At 39.2% G+C, this 22,470-nt stretch overlaps 1 protein-coding gene across 16 annotated transcripts in view; it reads left to right on the forward strand.

Annotated features, from left to right (window-relative positions):
- The window catches only part of PUM1 (pumilio RNA binding family member 1), a 142,585-nt gene that overhangs the window by 52,501 nt on the left and 67,614 nt on the right, over positions 1–22,470 (forward strand). For 9 of the 16 annotated variants that reach the window (XM_047723844.1, XM_047723847.1, XM_047723850.1 and 6 more), the window contains exons 4-5: positions 17,866–17,974; positions 18,946–19,124. The exons of 6 other annotated variants lie outside the window; for them this stretch is intronic. In XM_047723844.1, the coding sequence (XP_047579800.1) occupies positions 17,866–17,974; positions 18,946–19,124 (288 nt within the window). The remainder of the gene's footprint in view (positions 1–17,865; positions 17,975–18,945; positions 19,125–22,470) is intronic. One more of the 16 variants, XM_047723846.1, reaches the window with a different exon arrangement.

Below are 22,470 nucleotides of genomic sequence, written 5' to 3' on the forward strand. Positions count from 1 at the left end.
TATCAAATAATTTTATATGCATCAGATGTCCTTACTTTTGCCTCAATATCCAGTTGCTAGGTTCTTTTTACAGTGGAAGGGAGTCTTAGATTGGAACATGTTAATAACCTATTTTTAGAGTAGTGCCATTTTCTGAGGAGGTTGTTTAGGGCTCCATTATGAAGAGGAAGTTGCTAGATTTCTGGTGAAATAATTCCAGAAGGTAGAGGCCTCAGTCAGTCCTCCTTTACCTACGTAGATGTACAGAACAAGAATTTTGGTTTGTTTATAATGTTTAAAATTTGCAAGAACAAAATTTACTGTTACCCAAATGTGGATAGGGAAGACTGCCAAAATTCTAAAAGAAATGGATGTATAAAGTGCAGCTGACTTCTGGTGATTTCTAGTTGTTGACAATAAGAATGTATTGGTCTTAAGGTAAACATACAGTTTGAATTAATTAATAGAGGTGTGATAGGTTCTCAAGCTGGGGGCATGTGCTTGTGGTTCTCTTGTTCTGGAGATTAACTGTAGGTTTTTATTCTTTTGTTTTATTTTTGGCATATCTAATATTTAATAGCTCCCACATCTATTTTAATGTTTTAAAGGAGGGAAAATACCTGTATTCTGGATTCTCTTTTATACCAATTGTTAAATACATTTGTTCTTTGATTTAGCAAATATTCTTTGATCCAGGCACTGTGCTAGGTTCTGAGGATTCAAAATTAAGATAATTCTTCTCCTGATTTATAACAAATATTCATTGACTGCCTTTGTGGTTAGGCGTTAGCTAAACTCTTTTGGTGTTTTGGTTTTGAGATTCACTTCCTGTGTTACAAGACTTTGTTTCCAACTTTTTTGAATCATCTTGTGGTCAGAGTTCCAGTGTCCTATCATCTTGGGTTTATGGGTTTGGGGACTGTTCTTGTTTTTCCCCATGAGCTTAAAGAGAAGATAGGTAGGTGGCTTTATGTCTTCTATACCTGCCTAATATCATTAAAGCAGTGCACAGCAATAAACCTTATATAGTTATTGGGGAAGAGATTTTTCTCAATTAGCTTTTGGAGCAAAATTTGAACAGAAAGTTAACAGATGAATCAGATACTAAGTATAGAGGGGAAACCATATTTGTCTTGTGATTTTAACCTGGTCCACCCTACCAAAAATCTAATCCCAGATTTTCAAAATTAATTTACAAAATAAAGCTTTTTGCTGTTTTGTACACAATATTTTATAATTTCTAAAGGCTTAAGTCTAATTGAATAGTGAACAGAATTGAATAGAAAGTTGATTTTGTTTAAATGGCAACAATAATATTTTTTAAGTCATTTTTTCCTTCTAAAAATGCCTTTTCCCCTGCAAGGTTTTCCAAACCTCACTCTTCTTATTTTTTTAGAAATGTTATTTTTTTGGTATCCATATATAATTCTCAGACCTGGATGTAGGCATGTGTAGATAACCAAAGTATATTCCAACGTAATATGCACTGTTACTCTTCCTTCTTCATTCCTCATTATTTATTTATTCACAGAGTAATAATAACTACTCTTTTGCTGACCATGTATTCCACAGGTGCTAAGAGGTCTGCATCCATTGTCTCATCAGTAATGCTATCAGGATAGATCTATTATCCAGTTTAAGAAATATGCTGAGATACATGAATTAATTTGCTCAAGATCACATATGATGGAGCTTGGGATTCTGACCTGGCTTCCTTTCCAAAGCATGTTTCCTTAGAGTAAATGAAGTCAATACTTGTAAAATAATTGATGGTAAAAATCTCATCTTGGTAAGCTGTATAAAAATTGATATTTTGGGGGAGGTTTTAAAAAGTGCCTAATATGCATCCTCCCAGAATATAGATACGGAGTGGTTTTTTTTTTTTTTTTTTTAATTTTTAAAATTTTTAATTTAAATTAAAAGTTTTTTTTTTTTTTTTTATTTATTTGAGAGAGAGTGAGAGCACAAGCAGGGGGAGAGGCAGAGGGAGAGGAAGAAGCAAACTCCTTGCTGAGCTGGGATCCCGATGTTGGGCTTGATCCCAGGACCTGGAGATCATGACCTGCCCTGGAGATCATGACCTGAGCCAAAGGCAGCTGCTCAACAACTGAGCCACCCAGGTGACCCTGAAGTTTTTTTTTTTTTTTTTTTTTTTTTTTTTTTAAAAAACAAACTCTGCCCCCAGTGTGGGGCTGGAACTCATGACCCCCAAGATCTAAAGTCACAAGCCGTACTGACTGAGCCAGCCAGGCATCCCTACCTACTTTTAAATTTTTATTTAATTTTTAAAAATATTTTACTTATTAATTTATTTGAGGGAGAGTGAGAACACGTGGGTGTGCAAGCTAGGGGAGGAGCAGAAGGAGAGGGACAGACTTGAGCCTGACACCAGGCTTAATCTCACGACCCTGAGATCATGACCTGAACTGAAATCAAGAGTCAGGTGCTTAACTGACTGAGCCACCTAGGGCCCCACTGATGCCCCTATTTTTTTTGAAAGCATAACTAGATTAGGCACAAAGGAGACAGTTTAAACTAAGTGCAGAGTGAGGTTTCTGTACTCAGGGAGCTCTGTAGCTGGTCAAGGAGGCCGTGAATACAGACGATAGCAGAAAGAATGCACAGGGTTTTCTATGTATGGTTCAGATTTAGAGAAGGGAGTGATTAGTATCTGCCAGACTAGTTTGTGATTACTTATTCAAGAGTGTAAGACTTGGGAAACATTTTCTGGTTTAGTTAGGGTCTGCAGGGGTACAGGATGGGAGAAATTTTTTTTTTTTTCCTTAAGATTGATTTATTAGAGAGAGAGAGGGAGAGCAGGAGCTTTGGGAGGGGCAGAGGGAGAGCATCCTTAAGTGGACTTCCCAGTGAGCACCGAGCCCTTGCACCGAGCCCTTTGCAGGGCTCCATCCCAGGACCCTGAGATCATGAGCTGAAACCAAGAGTCAGATGCTTATTAACTGACTGAGCCACCCAGGCTCCCTGAGAACTGTCCCCCGCCCCGGCCCCCAAGCTTTACAAGGGAGAACAGCAAAAGAGAAATGAAGAATTAATAAGCTTTTATAATATAAAGCACAGCTTCTAATTAGTTTAACTTCATTAAATTTCCTTGCCTTTAAGCAGTGAAGCATCTCTGGGAGAGGAGATGTGTATAAATACAGTCTTTACCCACATAGGCACTAAAATTTGAAGTAAATTGTGTTGACTTTTCAGCCAGGCACAGTGTATTTTTGCTACACTTACTACATGTGTATTGGTGTGGGTGTGTATGCATGCTTGCGCTTGTGTGAGTCCTCGTTATGGTAAACAATACCTAAATCAAGAATGTGTGAATCTTTAGAATTGGAAGAGAATTAGCTCCATTCAGAGTAATTGATCTCAGGTAAAGTGCTGCTTGGCTCTTGTTAACACGTTTTTCATCAAAGCCAGTACTAGCCTCTTGGTGTCCCTTTGTAAAATTTACAGCATTTCCTAGTTGAAACTTGCTGGGAAGTGGCTACTTTAAATATCTCCTCAAACCTTACTAGTTGTTTGATGTACAGTTGTTCTTAGCTGAAGGACTCACAGTGCAGGTGGTTTACTTGCCTCTTATTCTTGAAAGTCAACATTAAAAAGGAGATAGTAAAATGCCTTAGGAATAGGGCCAGAAATTGTTTTCCAAATATTTTAGCTAGTCTCCTTGCTGGCCACTTTCATTCAACTTAAAGTTGTAGTCCTGAAAATTTAAAGGCACATCATTGAGCCCCCTTTAAAATTTACATATGAAAAGACGGGTCAGTTAGTTGACTATATAAGAATGTATCTTTGTACTACTGAGGAAGCTCACTAACCTTGGGTTACTGGACTTGGTTTTTACATTGGTTTGGTTTAGGATCTTGTAGGACTTACCTGCTCTACCTCTGGGAGGGCAGTGACTTTCTGTGTCCTAAAAAAGGATGGATTTGCCAAAGGGAGAGCTGTTGGCAGAAAAGGCACCTTCTGCATAATTGGTTTTCTAATTTTAAAAACCTTTTTCTGTTTAAGATTCCTTAATGTTTTACATGTAGGAAACTTGACCACTTTCAGGGATGTTAAGATAGTAGTGATTATATGGCCCTTCATCTTTGTTTTAGAACCCTGAAGCGATAGAAAAACTTAAAATAGACAAGTTTGTAAACCTGAGGAAGGAGATCTGGCAAGTGCTCTTGTATGTGGAGACATAATGAACCCTATCACGTTTCCTGCAAGTAGAATAAGGTGAGAGATATTTAAAATACAGCTATAGATTCTCAATAGATATTTCATAGGCATTCTCTCTGTGAGTGTAAAATAGCAGAATGGCTAGTAGAGGGAGGAATTTGGTAGTGATTTGGAGAACTGGAGAGCTCCTCACTCAAAGAAAAGTATAACTTGGCAGGATAGAGCTCTCTCTGGACCAGAACTCTGAAGCCACCGTCCAGCTCAGACGTTTGTCTTCTTTGGACTTTTCTTTGTTTTCCATCTGTATCACAAAGATGTTGGACTAGTTTCCCAGGACTCTTTCAAGTCTAGGGTTTTGGAGTTTGTCCTTATTTCTCTATCTTTATAAAGATAAAAAAGAGGAATAATTCTTCTTTTTCTAGGATATACCAAAGGGCATCTAAAAGATGTCTTTTTAAAGTGACTCCCCCCGTGGGATACAAAGGTCCTGTAACTTTTCACTAGGTTTTCTAAGTGACTCATTCACCAGTCTGCAGTTATCTAAGGCACTGAAGTTTTTGTCCCTAAGGGCTCTTGGGTGCTAATTCTGCAATTAGGGCAGGTGGAAACCGGATGTGGATACCAAGTCTGGTAAGTTCTTTTCCACATGTTTCCATCATGGCAAACAGAATGGTTCGTGGAATTGGAGGCTTTTTGGTTGGCTAAAAGGACTTGTAGGAGTTACAGCCCAAGGGCTACCTGATGCTGGCAGCTTCTTACAGCTAGGGCCCCATAAGAATAACTCAGTTGACACCAAAATGGGTTGAATTTTGAAAAGGAGATATATCGTGTGCCAGCAAAATCATGCACCCTTTCTTGCAGAAGAGAAGAAAAAGTAATACAGTCTTTAATGTGTTGATGTAAAAACACCTGACCAAACAGTGTAGCAAATCCTTTTTTCCCCAAAATGTACCTTTGAGTGTGGACAGGAATGGTAAATCTGCCTAGTTTCTTGGACCTTGTATTAATGCCATTTGGTTGTTGGGCATTTTTGGCATCTTGCTATTGATATGTTTACTTCAGAGAAAACATACCTAGCCAGACCAAGTGATCTGGAGAAATGCGATCTTAGTTCATAACTTTCCGGTATTAGGTTTGTGACTAGTGTGAGAGACGAAGTGACCTTTTAAAGAATATTGTTTGGGGGAAGTTCCTGGGATCCATTATAGTTTTGGGATTGGGCGTTTTGAAGAACTGGAAAGAGGAAAGTGTCTTCTAACCTTGACAGTGTGGATGCATTGGACATTTGGAACTTGGTTCTCAGTTCTGTCCTGTCACTCTGAGGCCTATTTGGAACCGTACTCATTCCAGTATCTGCCTTCTATCCTACATTGGGACAACAAGACAGACCTACCATTGTATATGTTGAGCTGTCCTGCAGTGCTCGAATGCAGGAAAACATGCTCCTTTGCAGCAGGATGTAGTCTCTCATCGTTAAATTTCTCCTCTTTTATCCTCCTTTGGCTAAAACGTGTTCATTCTTTTCATCTGCATCACTATGCTTTATTTGAGGATAAGCCAACTAAATAACTACAATAATGCATTAACACTTTTCAGGATACTTTGGCATTGATTTCATTGCCTATGTGAATGTCCCAACAGATTTGGGGAGATACTTGTACCATGGTTTTTACATGAGGAAAAGGGGTCCTAAGGTCAAGTGACTCCAGCTAAGATCATCATGAGTATTAAGATGTGGGTTTGACTCCCAGGTTCTATTTTGTTAGGCTAAGGAATAATAGTAGCTGCAGTATATCGAGCATATATGATTTTCCAGGTAATATGCTAACCACTTCACTTCATATGCATTACAGTCTTGACAGTGTCCTGCAATGTTATGATGCCCTTTTATAGACCAGGTGAAAATGGATTAGAGAGGTTAACATGATCATGAACCAGCTAGTTGAACTCACATCTTTGTCACTCTAAATCTTGTTTTTTTTTCTGTTATTTATCTCTGCATGTCCAGAGTCTGCCCATTATTTAAAATCTGACTTCAGTGATCAGCTCCTCTATAAAACCTTTCTTCCTCTAACCAACCAGAAACTATGGAGAGGAAGTTATTTGTGTCATTCTTATGGCCCTAGTTTATTTTATATGTAGTGATTTGTGTAAATGTTTTCTGTTTCCTAGCACACAAGTTTGTTGAGGGCAGGGGCTTCAGCCAGTAATGTACTTTGTAACCAGTGGCTGCCTGATACATTGTGTTGAAGAAATCTTAGACAAATGCTTTTTTTCCAAGTATGGATTCCTTTATTTTCTCTTTTACTCCAAAAGTTGATACTGCCCTCCCATCAAGGGACCATAGTCCAATTCAGTAAATATGTATTGCCTGTATTCTTTATTCAGATTACTTTTCCATCCTGAGGGATATGGGGTTGTGGAGGGGAGGATGAGGAACTGACAAAACTGAAAAGCCTCTATTCATTCACCCTTCTCTGAATATTTTTACATTTTCAAAGCATGTGATTATTACTTTCCTAAAGACAAGTACAAAAGATGAAGTTAATCAGCAGTGCTGTTACCATCCAAGTTGAAACTGATATAAAGCATTTATGATAAAAGATCTTTTGTTTAATATAGTTGTACTAGGTCAATGGGACACTTTCTCTGGGCCATCTGCTGGGACATGGAAATACCTTCATTATATATACACAATCAGACATAATAGTGTTTAGAAAAGAGGAATTACTTTTGTTGTTATATTTCCTGTTCAAGTGTGTATTAAATAGTATTGTGTGTAACTCGTTCTTCATCAGCAAAATAATAGTAAAGACGACACAGAATTAACCAGTTAATCTGTTGTCTCTTGATTGATTAATGCAGTCTGTGCTTCTCATTATAGGAAAGCATGTGGAGGTAGTAGTTTATTTTCTTGTCAGTCTTCCTGGTATACATAGTAGCCATATCTATGAAATTTTCATCTTGTGGAGTGCATGAAAAAGGGAATTAACTATGTCTGGTACACTGAGATCTTTGTTTTGCCAATTTAATAATTATAAATGCCCTGAGGCTGACTGGGTGTGTGGGTGGGGTTAAGTATTTGCTCCCATCTTGAGGCAAAGGACCCTTTCTCCTCTTTTAGTTGTGCTGTTTCCTGCTTTGCAGATATGAGGTGGGTAGGTCGTGAAGCAAATCTAGATGATTTCATGGTTTTATGCATGAACTTTACAGGTTTCCCAAGTGATCTGGAGGCTTATCTTTTGCACATTGGACTGTTAGGTACTACTGCAGGAATCACTTATATAATGATTAAGTTTGGACCTAGTGTAGCATGCATGTGGTTATGTTGTAGGTCAAACCATATAGTTTATACTTGTGTGAAAACAAACGACCTGATTTATAGGTAATCCATAGGTAGCCAGGGTAACGTAGTCCTCTGTTCCCTTCCATTGGTTCCTTTATCCTACAGAAAAGCCTAGTTCACCCTGGCATTTCTTCGTTTTCTGAACAGTTTACTATCAGTCTATCAGGTTTTATAAGACAGCAGAGAAAAGAAGTCTCATTTGGCTCTGTTCCAATAATTTGAAGGGGGAATGTATAAACAATCTTACTTTCAGTGGATTGGTGAAAGGATGTGCAGCTTGGTTTGGAGATTGCCCCATGGTAATTTATGACAAAAGAACATGGAGATTGAGATGTTAACGGTATCTCTGAATTTTTTTTACGTAAGTGTGAAAGATGTCTTGTGTGTGTTTAATTTCCCAAATGAAGTTGTTCACAGTGATTGTGTTCTCTGTGTGATCAGGAACTACTGTGCTCCTTTGAAGAGAGTGCACTGCGGAGTTCAGCAGTCATCAGTTGAACCGACTGCAATTCTGTCTAACCTGTAGTTGTCCTCAAATTTTAGATTTACCAAATTCTTGTTACGTCTGCTTGATTGCTCTTTTTGCTCCTACTGTTCCCCAGCGACCCACCATGGATCTTCAGGGGATCTTTAAAACTTTACCTATTGAACCTTTGTTCTTAACCTCGGAACACCATGTTTGTATGTACTTGGGTCCTGTTTTCATCTAGACTTTGCAATCAGCTGACGCTACAGAATAGATTTCTGGTTAAAAGAATTTCAGTGATTTATGCATACTTAATGACTTCATTCTTGATCATCATAATGGGCTACGAATCCTCATTTTTGAATTACATAGTTTTTGTTTTGTTTTGTTTTGTTTTTTAAAGATTTTATTTATTTATTTGACAGAGAGAGATCACAAGCAGGCAGAGAGGCAGGCAGAGAGACAGGAGGAAGCAGGCTCCCTGCTGAGCAGAGAGCCCGATGCGGGACTCCATCCCAGGACTCCGAGATCATGACCTGAGCCGAAGGCAGCGGCTTAACCCACTGAGCCACCCAGGCGCCCCACATAGTTTTGTTTTTAATTTTTAATTTTTTGTTCATTTATTAGAGCAGAGCATGTAAGAGAGAACATGAGTTGTGGGGAGAAGGGCAGTGGGAGAAGGATAAGCAGACTCCCTGCTGAGCAGGGAGCCTGCAGATTCAGATGCGGGACTCCATCCCAGGCCCCCAGGATCATGACCTGAGCAGAACTCAGGTTCTGCTGACTGAGCTTAACTGACTGGGCCACTCACGCGCTCCAGTTTTTTTTTTTTTTTTTTTTTTTTTTTTTAATGCTTTGAAAGCTGAGAGAGGCATCTAAGCAGCCTTTTTGTACCTTCCTTGCCCCATTTCCACAGGTTCCTTCTCTGTTTCATGCTTAGTTACTGCAGTGACCTTTTTGCTTAGCTTCTCAGAATCCATTTAACTTGCCTTCACCCCATTTTATGGGGGAATATGAGACTAATTTTCTGGACTTAATTTTTATGATGTTACTTCCCGTTGCTGTCTGTTGCATTAAGAACCCAATGCTTTGGTGATCCATGAAGCCTCACTGGTCACTGGACTAATTGCTTTTCTACCTCTCCTTACTGCTTTCCTGTGCCACTGGCTAGACTCCTTTCTTGGTGGGCACCTGACCCACTTGCTTTTCTTTCTTTTCTTTTCTTTTTCTTTCCTCTTTGTGGAGTGTCCTTCCCACTGTCCCTTCACTCTGAACTCTCCCCCTCCTATATGGCAGTCCTGACCAGTCCTGTTGCCAGTAGTGTTCCTTTCTTCATCCAAAATAGGTGGTGAAGTTTAACAGTCTGTGAAGTTTAAGAGTCTTCTCTTAAAATGAATGCCCACGAGCTATATCTCTTTGATTCCTGATAGGTTTTTCTTTTTAGTTTTCTATTTGGGCAAAGAGTGTCTTTTACTATTATTTCTAGTAGTAGCTACAATAGGTTGTGCATTTCAGGGCCTGTTCAAGTAGTACTTCACTTTTTGACATCAGTACTTCAGATGCTGAAACTCTTGAAACTTTTCAGTAGCCAGAAGAGCAGTAGTGGTTTTCCAGATGTGAGAGTTCTAGAAGGTCAAATTTTACCTCATATTAGCCAGGCCTAAGTGATTTGTGTCATTTCATCCTTAGTGGTGGGAGTATTTCTAAGGGACATTAGATGTAACTATTGACCATGCTAATGAAAAGTGCTTAATAGCTGGCAAATATTTCTCAAAAAATCTGTTAATTTTATATACCATATAATTATAATTATGTAAAATAATAAACTTTTCTTCTTGAAAAGTCCATTAAATTTTAACCAAAAGAGATATTTACTTAAGAGACCAGTAATGTGGAAATTGTTTTCAGTAGAGAGCATCTTGACACCTAGATGAACAGCTTAAGCAATAATTACAAGGTGCCAGGTTCTGAATTTGCCTGGTAGAAAAATGTGAAAAAATTATACCAAATACTGATTCTTGGACTCTGTGTGTGTGTGTGTGTGTGTGTGTGTGTGTGTGATTTGAATGTAGTGAAGCGGGACATAGTGTTTTAATATTTAAAAATAATCTTTACATATAAGTATTGTCTAACTAATTAAAGAGAATGCAGGGTGCTTCTTCAATTAGAAGCTATATAAACAGGAAGTATGAATTGAGAAGATCCTATTTCTTAAACTGAAAAAGAATATGAAAATTAAAGCACCATAACCTTCTCTCTCTCTCTCTCTCTCTCTCTCTATATATATATATATTTTTTTTTTTTTAAAGATTTTATTTATTTATTTGAGAGAGGTGGGGAGAAAGATAGAGCAAGAGAGAGCATAAGTGAGGATTGGGGGTGGTGGTGCAGAGGGCCAGAGGGAGAGGGAGAAGCAGACTGCCACTGAGCAAGGGAGCCCAACGCAGGGCTCTATCCTAGGACCCTGAGATCGTGCATGACCTGAGCTGAAGGCGGACGCTTACCTGACTGAGTCACCCAGGTGCCCCTATACTTGTTTTTAATTAAAAAAACAACTGACTTGTGATTAAACCATTGAACACATTCAACATTCCTTATGTAAGCTACAGTTTTCAGAGTGGATTAGATGTTATTAACTGCTTGCTTAGAAATATTTGCAACATAAGGTGAGCTCTTCTTAAAATTGCCACTAACTTAAAAAAAAAATTGCCACTAACTTTCGTTACTGTGAAGTTAGGTTGAAGTGAAATGTGTCTGCTTAAGAGAAAATGCCTTATTTGTAGTAAATTCCATACCACCAGAATCTCAATTTTTGTTTATTAGAATATCAGTTCTAAATCATGAAAGTATATTTTGTAACAAGTCATTCATAATGCTACCACACCAGTAAGAACCTATTTCAGTTTTTATTTTTCTTTATGGTCTTGATCCAGAAGGGAAGGGTGCATAAGAAGAAGTAGTCTTTACACATGCAATTTTGTATTTTATTTTTAAAAGTTAGTTTTTTTTTTTTTTTTTTTTTAAACACACGTAGTCGTTGTGGCTGTTGTGGGCAAGCTTCCTGTTGTGCTTACATAGCGACCTTGCTGAACATTTAGCTTGCTCCCAACCTCTTTGCTCTTAGACTTTGAATGAAAAGGTTTTTTTCCTTTTGAATTGTCTTTTTGTTATTGTTGAGATAAATTCTCAGGAATGAATGTGACCCTTGATGGATTTATTTTCTAAACTCTTTACCAAAGAATTATCCTAACAGTAAATGGATGTACCTTTTTTTTTAAAAAAGATTTTATTTATTTATTTGACAGAGAGAGCGCAAGTAGGCAGAGTGGCAGGTAGAGAGAGAGGGGGAAGCAGGCTCCCCGCTGAGCAGAGAGCCCGATGCAGGGCTTGATCCCAGGATCCTGACATCATGACCTGAGCTGAAGGCAGACACTTAGCCTACTGAGGCACCCAGGCTCCCCTGAATGAACTTTAAAAAAAAAAAAAAAAAAAAGTCTGTATATTGATGTATACTTTTCTTGTTAAAAGCCTTTTTTCTTGTTAAAGCTTTAAATGACTTATGAGTGTAGTTCATAGTATTTATGAAAGCACTTTGTGTCCCTTCTCACTTGATACCCCACCAAACCTTTATGACATGGGGGTTGGGGCTAGGTCAATCCCTAGGGCATTAAGCTTTTTAGAAGGGATTTCTGAAAATTATACAATTATCACACATCAGACCTCTGCCTAGAACATGTGACTGTCAGTGGCTACCAACTGTACTTCATTTCAGTCAGTTCTGAATGGTTCTTTCTTTGAGTTGATGTCAAATTCTTTTAATGCAATAAGAATGTGTGCTAAGGGTGCCTGGGTGGCTCAGTTGGTTAAGCGACTGCCTTCAGCTCAGGTCATGATCCTGGAGTCCTGGGATCGAGTCCCGCATCAGGCTCCCAGCTCCACGGGGAGTCTGCTTCTCCCTCTGACCTTCTCCTCGCTCATGCTCTCTCTCACTGTCTCTCTCTCTCTCTCTCTCTCTCAAATAAATAAATAAATAAAACTTTAAAAAAAAAAAAAAAGCATGTGTGCTAAGAGATTAAAAAATTTGGGAAGGGGCTATGTCTTCCCACCTGGTTAAAATACCAGGTATTTGACTCCTGCATTGGTTACATTCCAATGATGAAACTAGGCTTGTGTTGGAAGTTCGCGTTGCCAGGTAACATGATCGAACCTGATGGCGCCTGCAGGGCTGGAGCATGCATCCCTGCGAACAGTCCTCCTTAAGAAGCCTAATTTCTGGTCTGAGAGACAGCTCTATGTAGCCTCTGTTGAGTATGTCAGCAGTTACCTGGTATTTTATTTCTCTTGAGTGCAGAGTACTTGTTGGAGTGTGCATTTGGTGTTGAGACCTCAGGAAACCTCACTGATACTTTCCTGTGCAAATATTAGTAACTGTTGTGGTCAGACAAGTCCAGTCCTTAATAATCATCTTGCCTCTTTGTTTCTGCAAAGCTGTAATCATGGCTCTTTTGTTAGGGCTCTTAATTTTATGGGATTTACACTGAAGTGGGCTGGGTGATGCTGTGCTCACATCTGCTAGCTGAGTATTGAGGAGCATTTCATTGACTAGCCATTAGTAGTGTTCTTAAATCATAGTAGCAGCTGATTTTTTTGAGTGGTTGCCCAGAGCTCAGCATTGTACTGCTTTTTTACACAGATCTCACTTAATGTTTACAACAGTTCTTTATAGGTGAGGAAACTGAGGCCAAGAGGGGTTAAATTCTGAGTTGGGATTTAAAATCAGGTTGGTTTTTAAAAATGATTTCAGAGTGCTGCCGTGTGTTTTACTACCATATTATTTCTTAAAATAAGAAGCCCTTTATTGTCTCCATGTCTGTTAAAGGGCTCTTAGTGGGGGCTAATGTTGGATTGATCCTGCAAGTGTGGCTTCAGGTATTGTCTCTTTTTTGTTAGGTGATAAAAGAGAAGAGGTGTTTCCAAACAAAATTTAGAGGTTTTCCAAGTGGTTGACATTGCTTATAAACTAGTGCTTGATTTCTCTCTTGTTCTCCAGAAGCCTCATGAATATGCTTACTGATTTCTTTATTTTCTCTAAGTCTTCTTCTTTTATAAATCTGTGGTTCAAGCTGAGATAAATAGTTTGTTTTTTTTTCCCTAAAGGTTTGAGAACTGACACTATTGGGGGTTTGGGCCAAATAGGAATCCCATTTCATGGGACAAGACAGGGAAGACTACAAGGTCTATTGTATGGTTGGGGAGGATGGTGGGACTTCCTAAGTCCTGGTTCTCAGTTTGTCGGTCTTGAAAGGGATTTCCATCACTAATTCAGAAGTAGTTAGCTTATGGGATTGACCTACACTAACAAGAACCACAAGAAACTTCTGTATGAAAACCAAAATGCAGTTTACTAATTTATAAGGAGAAATAATAACTCTCAAATGAACAAGGTAATTGTGTTCAGTGATCAGCATGCTTGGCTAGAGGAGGAAGCCAAATTCTCATAAGAAGTTTGCTTGCTAAGCAGAGTCTGAGCCAGGGAAGTTAGTTGGATGTTTTTCGTGGCTAGTGTAATCAAGCTGCTGTCTAGCTTGATGCGTTAATTGCTTTTATAAGGATAGGCTTCTTTGTGCATCATATGCTCTCTCTCTAAATATGCCAGCTGGGTCATACTACCTACATCTGATTCCCTGGGTCTCTTGCTTTTGTTGGACTCATTCCTAATTCCAGTTATCTTCCTTTGGAATTGTCAAATCTTTTAATCCTCCTATTGCCTAATCTTTCTTTAAAGTAAATTTTGTAAACCTCTGCTGTGATCTGTTCCTCTTTTGTCCAAAGAACAGTTTTTATTTCCAAGTTCTTGATGGGATAAGCAGAACTGTTTTCTCATACAATAGTTGGATTTAAATTTGTTGATTGGATTTAGGTGTGGCTTGAGTGAAGGTTTGGCAGCTCCCAGTGTTGATGCCAGTGGGTTGGAGAACAGATGTGTTTTAGCCAGTACTATCAAGACGTTAACTCCAGAGGGTTGCTATTGAATTTGAAATAACAACTGGAGTCTCATCATCACTTAGTTTTATTTTATAATTCAGTAGATTATAGCTTCTTACTCTGATCAGATTTGAACAGTTAATGTCTTCAGTTGACTTGAATATGTGATTGCTATTAGTTCTCAGTAAGCTTAATATGTGTAAGGCAATCTAATTTTGCAGAAGTTTATACATTTTTTTAATACAGAAGGACTATAAGACAAAGTAGGGGAGAACATGACACAGAAAGCATGTAATTTTTCCAAATTCAAAAGCACTTGGATTTTAGACATTTGAAATGGAACGAATAGGCTTCTTAAAAACAAACTTGTAAAGAACTATGTAGACTATCAAAGCAACCCTGTTTAAATATATTTGTAACTGTATTAGTTCCTGTTGCTACCTAGTAGATCACCTCAGAATTTAGTGGTTTAAAACAACAGAGTTGTTTCCACCTCATAGTTTCTGTAGGTCACCCAGTCATGGCTTCGAAAGATCCTCTGTTTCAGGGTCTCCCACAAGCTGCACTCAGGATTCCACCTGGGGCTGCAAGTCATCTCAGAGTGCAACTGGGGAAGGCTCTGCTTCCCAGCTCACTCTTGAGGTTGATGTCAGGATTAAGCTCCTCACAGGTTGTTGGATGGAGGGCCTCAGTTCCTAATGAGTTGATGTCCCATGACCTCTCTCGGTTTTTGCCATGTGAATCTGCAGGGCAGGTCACAGCATAGCAGTGAGCTTCATCAAAGTGAGCAAGCAAGAGGGCAAGAGAGAGTTGAACGCAAGAGGGTGAGAGAAAGAAACAAGACAGGTAGTCAGGTTTTTGTAAGATAGTCTTGAAAGTGACATGCCATCACTCCTGCCGTGTGTTACTCCTGAGGAACAAGTCACGAGACCCAGCTCACAGTAAAGGGAAGGGGATTACATAAGGGCAGGAGGACCAGAAACCGGACTCCTTTCTGATGCTGCTTACCACACAAGTGAGAGGTGGAGATGGGTATGTTTTAGAGGAACGTGAGAAATGCTAGGTTCTGTGAAATATCCAGACTCAGAAGAGCTTTGCTACATTTGCTTCTGTCTTTGCCTACGTGCCTGTGGTCGGTATTTAAATTTTCCTCCCATTCGCAGAACACTCTTGGAAACCACAGGTTCCGCCTTTCTCCTTCCCAGAATTGGCATGCTAGCGCCTTCCTCCCATCTCCTTTTCTTTATCTCTTATGCACTTGCCCCTTCAGTCCAAGCTGTTTTCATTGATAATAGTTACTTGACCACCTCACTACTACTTTGCCAAAGCATGTGGAGTTCTAGTACTTTTGCCGCTGCTTTCTACCCGCTGTGTAGGTTTTACATTTATACTGATGATTAATAGTGGGAGATAGGGTTGCCTTTCAGTATCTGATTAGGGTCTTGGGGATTTTGGTGTGTATTCCTTTGAGACTTGTTGTACTGGTTACTACTTTGAAGTAGAATCTTCACTTTTTAGCACCTTTCTACACGTTTGTTGTGCTGTTGTTTCCTTTCGAGAGAATTTGGCTCAGAACCAGTCTTGCTTACATGTTCACCTGCTTTTGCTGGCTTTGCATGTTATGACAGCTTCGCAAACTACAATAAAAGATGACAAGATTCTAGAAGTCATTTTTGAAGGCTTGAGTTCAAGGGCTGCTGCTTTCAGCCAGTAAACAGTTTGACAAATTCTAGACAGACTATATTTGCATATGGAGGCTGGTACCTGAGGAAGCTTTTCCTTGAGCTTTCAGGAAAGATTTCCAGATTTGACAGATTTCCAAAATTGACAAATTTGGAGAGGGATGAGTGCCATATTGAATATATTTTGACCTCCTGTGCTCTCTTTTCATTATTATATGGAGAACATCCATTTTTATATGAAAATTCACCAACAAGTGAGGTGTCCCTTCTGCCGACATTCTTTCTTGTACACACAGGAGAAGTTTGTCCTATTTATTTGCAGTCCCTACACAATACAGGAGAAAAACCACAATTTTAGTTGGAAAAGATACAACCAGTAGGGAAATATTTATAATCTTGTGAGAGGGCATTTTTGAGACCAAAAGAAGAAAAGGAAGTTTAAAAACAAGAATTCTTGAATTGTACTTGGGTAATTCACATTAATTTTCAGTGTCCCTTCTGTGACTTCCAGCTATTTTTCCTTGGTATAGTGCCACTGAATACGTTTATTGAGAACCTGCTGTGTGGTGGGCATCATGCTAGGCACTCATCAACAAGATCTCTAATCATCACAAACTGGAGCTTATTTCCTTCAGCAGTACAGAGAGAATGAGGCTCAGGACAGTTCAGCAGTTTGTCCTAGGACACATCAAAGTTACCTAGGCCTTCACTTCCTGACCCCACTGGTTCCTGACCCCACTGTTTAGCCTGCCCGCCCGTCCGCCCTCCCTCCCTCCCTTCCCCCAGCCCTCATCCCTTCAAGTTCACAGACCAGTTCTGTCCTTGTTTCCCTCAGAGAATGAATCCAAGAGGCGCACTGGGAATTGACTGCTTATAACTGCATATCTTCAAGTAAACCTGTGTTTACTAAATGTCAGACCATAATAAGTGTCTTTCATCATGATCTTACTGGATTAGAAAGTAACAAATGAGGGGCCAAAAAGTGTGTGGGACACTGCTTTGAGGCCTACCAGATAGATTTATAGAGCTAGATTGGAATTATGCTAAGAAACCAATGATCCAGATTTGGAAAGCCAAGATTTGATTTTAGTGAGGGCGGAGTTATTTCTCCCTTATCATTGAGGTATAAATTGGAAAGGTAAACCTTCATTGTCAAGGAGGAGAGCAGATGCTTTGCTTTCTGGTTTTTGATTCTATTCCTCTGAGAAATTCAGCTCTCTAGGTGCCGCCTTTTATGCTCAAAAGGAGTTACTAAGTATGGTTTCAAAGTTCTGAATTTCTTGTCTTATTGGTAGTAGCTGAAATGAAAACATACTTAGAAGTGATAAGGGGGACATTTTAAGTGAGTAAAGCTGATGACCAGAATGAAGAGGGATGGAAGTCTAGTGGAATTTCACTTTGTAACCCTGGTCACTAATGATTTTGGTCTTGTGCACGCTGTATTGGGTTTTACTTGAAGGGTACTTTGCATTTCCTTGGTCATAGCTCGTTTAAAGTTCTCATATTGGTTTAGGGCCAGTGGGGTGTGTACGTGTCTATGAAGCATGGAATGTTTTGTGAAGTCACTATAATGGCATCACTAAGTTTTGTTAAAATTAATTGAGGTTAGGAGATTTTATTTCCCTTCCAGGAATGGGGAAATAGCTTGTCTTGTCTTTCCAGAATCTTGGAATAGGTTTATGTTGTGGTTGGGAAGTTTTCTGTTTGTTTTTTCTTTCTGGTAATTAGTGTTTTTGGTGAATACAATTTCTGTGTGTGAAGGAGGTGAGTTTTGCCTCTAGCATTCCATAGCTGGGGTCTGAGTTCCTGCCCCAGCTTGAGTGACTTTGTATGGCCGGTTAGTAGACATGAAGGCAGAAGTAGTGTTTTAGTAGTTGTAGGTACTTTCTGTTTCAAAAGGAGTCTTCTTAGCAAGCATTTAGCTAATGAGTCTAACATAACTCCCTTCCCTCCCCACCCCCCATTAAAAATCTTGGCATAGATTAAGTGAATGATTCTAGATATTTAAGCTGAGCCTCTACTGTGGTGGGTTGATCTGTGGCCCCTCCTTGCCTTAGGCCTCTCTGTGACTTTTACCCAATATACAGTCTGTGTAGTCAGAACACCGTGAGTAAAGACCTTCAGGACACATGAGCATCTGCAGTACCCTTGTCTAAAAGAAAGTGTTGACTGCTGTACTTTCATCCTTTATGAATTCTTTAAAAGCGTCTATTATTTTTAATTTGCAGCAGCTCTTGCCAGGTAAAAAGTTTTGGGAAACAGATGAATCCAGCAAAGATGGACCAAAAGGAATATTCCTGGGTGATCAATGGCGAGACAGTGCCTGGGGAACATCAGGTAATCTAGATCTAGCATCTGTACTGTGATTTATGCCTGTCTTAGAGCTCCTTTCCTCAGCAATTGGCAAGTCATGAATTTCACATCAGTGACATAAGCATGTCAAGCAATGTCCTGTCCTGTAGTATAATTGCCATGAAGGAGCTTATATGATGTAATTTATTAAAACATAATTAACACAAAATCAAGTCTTCAATATTTTATTGAAGTGTTAGCCGCAGGGGAGTGGTCTTATTTGAAATGACCGTAATTTCAGCTATAACTTCTTGTTCTGTACTGCTGTCAGCATACTTGGAATTAGAAAATCCATGCCTGCCATTTGAAGTTCATGTTTCTTTTTCCCCCCCTTGCTCCCCTGTGTACTGTGTATGGGATGATTATTTGTAAATGTGGTTGGGGCCAAATCGAGTCACTGGGCACGGATGCTCTTCTGACAGACTACCCTGAAGAGGGATGGGGAGATCCTGTAGAGGCACACACTGACAGCAGAAGGAAAGAACAGAGGCTAGGGAGGAAGGAGACCCAACACCCAGAAGCCCATGTGCTGTGTTACAGCGCAGTGTAAAAATGGAACCTCAGATGACAGTGAGTCATCAGAAAATATCAAATTATGTTGTTGGTTTTAAAAAGGGCAGTAAAATCACATTTTGTTTTAGTAATATTACCAATAAAATATATTAAAAAGAAATTCTGCTACTTGAAAGGGATAAACAGTTTATCCACAATAGCTAGATAAACCAGTTATGTGAACTGCTGTCTTGCTCTGCTGTCCGGATATATGAGGAGTATGTTCCGTTCTCCTTAGTTTATGTAGAATTTTATACTTAGGGAAAAACACATTAGGAGGTTTTGGCTCACCTGACCATGGCAGGCTTCCTGATTCCCAGTCATTGGTTTATCCATGAGACATCACTCATAATTTGTTTGAGCCTCTGGCTGCACTGTATCATGCTTGTGTATCTTTTTTGTAGATCATTCAGTTTCCCAGCCAATCATGGTGCAGAGAAGACCTGGTCAGAGTTTCCATGTGAACAGTGAGGTCAATTCTGTACTGTCCCCACGGTCGGAGAGTGGGGGACTAGGCGTTAGCATGGTGGAGTATGTGTTGAGCTCATCCCCGGGCGATTCCTGTCTAAGAAAAGGAGGATTTGTAAGTTGGCTTGAGGAACTTGTTCCTATATCTCTCTTTTTTTACCCCCCTAAAGCAAAACATGCCTGTTTAGTTTCCTTAGATATTCACAGCACTAATTACAGTGTATTTTAAAACACTTCTGTTGCAATTAGGTGCCAGCAAACACAGTAGGGGATGCAAACTGAACTTTTAAAAAACAAAGACATGATGTTTTGGGGGGGATACATTGATAACGTGAGGTAGAACTGATATCTAGTTCTCAGTTCATTGGTCTATCAGAAGACATTTTTAGTTAAAAAAAAAAAAAAGAAGGAATTAAATAAGAAAGCTGAAGCTGGGGGTCAATAGGAAATAGATCTGAGAGCAGTGATTTGCCAGTTTGCAATAATCCTTAAAGTGGATTGGGTATGTAGGATCATTCTTGTTTGCTTTGTTTAATTATGGTATGGTCTTTGGCTCTCTTTGAACAGCTTTGCCTCTTATACCTTGCCTGTTAGGAAATTCGAAGTTCTGTTGATTCCAGATCTGTTTGTTTTATTTATATATATATATATATATATATATATATATATATATATATATATATAAAATTTTTTTTTTTTTTTTTTTTTTTTTTTTTTTTGGACTCATCACCATTTGACCTCTCTGATGCTCAGTTTTTGCCAAAGCAGCTTTTCTGTCCCTAGCCTCTTCCCACGTAAGTCTTAAACAGTCTTCCTCAAGCATCTTTGATAGCCTTTCTTTTCTCAAAACTCCTTTCTGGTCATCAGCTCTCTAGATGTCAAAGTCTGACGATGTATTTCCATTTGAGTCTTCCTTATTTTGTGTTTTCTGCCTGGTTTTGTATTCCATGTGGTAGTCAGGACACAGCCTGAGACACAGCCTGATGCAACCTGAATCTGTCTTCCCTCTTTACCTCCTGACTTGGCTTGCTTTGGACCTTTTCAAAATCCTTTCTCTGTGAAGTCTTTTTCAGGTAATCCTTTTTGTTGGCAGTCATAGAAAAGACTTTCTTTCCCCCAAATTGTATTAATCATTTTGCCTCCATAACTATCTTATATTACCTTAGAGCATTTGTTGTCAGTATTTTTATCATCCTGTATCTGTTGCTAGGTGTCAGAAACTTATTCTTCTTTTCTTCATTCTACCTGAAACAACTTCAGAGTAGCAGGAGTTCATTCTTGGTGCAGCTTCCTCAAGTGTTAAGTACAATTCCGTCATATGTTAGTGGACCTTAAATGAATGTTGACCTGGTTGGCATGAGAATAGGTGATGTTTAAGGTAACCGGAATCCATATGGAGTTAGCATTCTTCTGGGCATGCCAAAAATGATGCTTTGGTTGCCATTGACACTTCCCATATGACTGGAGCTTTTAATTGCACAGGAAAACCAGAAAAGATTAACTTCTCTAAGAAGGTGCATTGGATTTCTCCCAGTTTCACACCTAGAAATTTGCTGTGAGGAATTAAGCCAGAAGAGGATCTTTTATTTTTATAATGACCCTTAGGAGGATCAAGGACTGAACTGGGGCTTTTGTCTTGAATCTTGAGTACTAGTCATTCCAAAGCTGACCTGATTGCTTCTGTGTCTTTTGACACTGCAAACACATACATAGGTCAGATCAGCTAGGAAGAGCCCTTCTTTATTTGAACCTTCCCGAGAGATTGCTTGGGAACAGTAAGATCTACCCTTCGGATGTGAGGAATGGATTTGGGCAAAATGATCATTTCCTTGTTGTCCCATGGGAAGGATGGTGTTACTCCTCCTCTTTCAGCATATCCCTGGTTCGCCTCTTTTTCTGTCCTCACACTTTACACAACACTTTACCCATCTCATGAGTGCAGATTTCTCAGAGGAAGTGCTGCCTGCTAATTTCTGTGTATAACTTCTAGTTATTTATTGTGGGAGAAAAGTCAGTATTGTATGTAGGTAAGTTGTCAGTGTGGTGTGGTGAGTTGGAACCTGTATGACTCTTGCCATGAGTTCTCTGTCATGCATGTGACCATTTTCTAATCCTTGGGTATTAGCCAGGAGGCACATGCCTGGATTACTATAAAGTTTGTAAGCAGGCAGAAAAATAATTGGAATTAGGAGAAAGATAAAACACTGGGACTGAATTATTATTATTTTTGCCTGCTTCTCTCTTTTAAGCAATTACTTTGGCAGTCAATATTATGATAGAGCGCGTTATCTTTTGCTTTCATTGTCTTGCTTTTCATTTTGTAAAGGTGGCTTTCATCCTTGGTTGTCCTAAGAGACTGGTAATTTTTAGCTCTTGTACAGTATTGTCACCAGAGGAGTTTGAGATCCCAGAAGGTTAAGAGGTTGGAAAATTGAACTCTCACAATCAGATAATTTACTGTGCTTCTGAGGTTTGCATGAAGATAAATGAAACTTCTCCAAATCTGTGTTCCAACTTCTTATCAGAATGCAGATTGTGGGTAATGAAATACTGTGGTGTCTTTTGACTTGAGTTGCATCTAAAGGGTGACCCAGGAGGACTGATTGGTGACATCAGGCTACCACATTGCATATCCAGTCTTTTGGTGGATGGAGGCCTGAGGTTCTGTGACCTCCTTTATCAGCTTTATGGCCTGGCTTTGCTCTGCCTGTTGGTTAGGTTGACATTTGACCAAAGCTCTGGTCATGGAAACCTGAATCACTTGTTGGTTGTCATGGTATGCAAGCATCTTCTTGGAAAAGATGACCCTCCCCCTGCCTTTTAAAAAAAAAATCTAGTCTGTCATTGAAAGTATTGAGTTCAGAGGCCAGGGAAGAGAGAGTATCTGCTGCTTTGTAGTTAATTGTTCTAAAGTGGCAGTTGGTGGTTTATGGGTCTCAGAGCACTCAGATATTTTTACTTTGGATGCTGTACCGGCAATAAACTGTGAAGAGTCTCCATTTTAGTTCCAAGAGCTGAAAGCATCATCTCTGATGGTGTAATGAGTGTAGATCTCAAGCAAGCACTTAAGGGGCCATCTTGGATACTGACAACAGATAATCCAGACTCTGACTAATAACTTTTCAGTTAGAGGTGGTTTAGGACTAAAGTAAGCTACTCATTCTATAGTGATTTTCCACTTTCAGTAAGGTGGTTTCTTGCTTACAGCTTTAATGAAGGTGTTTAACTCTTTGTCTAGCTTTCCTGAGCTTAAGTTCATTTTGATTGTACAAATGGACTCATTTGAGTACTTCAGCTTCTATGATGAGATTACTTTCAAGCCGACAGTAAGAATCCTAGAGCAGTATTTTGTTCTTAGCACCCACTGTAAAATTTTGGTATTTTTCTACATATGAATCAAAAACTTCAGGGTGGCAGTTTTCAGAATAGTAGAAAGATTCAGAATACCAGTTAAGTCAGAG

Source organism: Lutra lutra, chromosome 4 (genome assembly GCF_902655055.1).
Source record: "Lutra lutra chromosome 4, mLutLut1.2, whole genome shotgun sequence".
Taxonomy (NCBI): domain Eukaryota; kingdom Metazoa; phylum Chordata; class Mammalia; order Carnivora; family Mustelidae; genus Lutra; species Lutra lutra.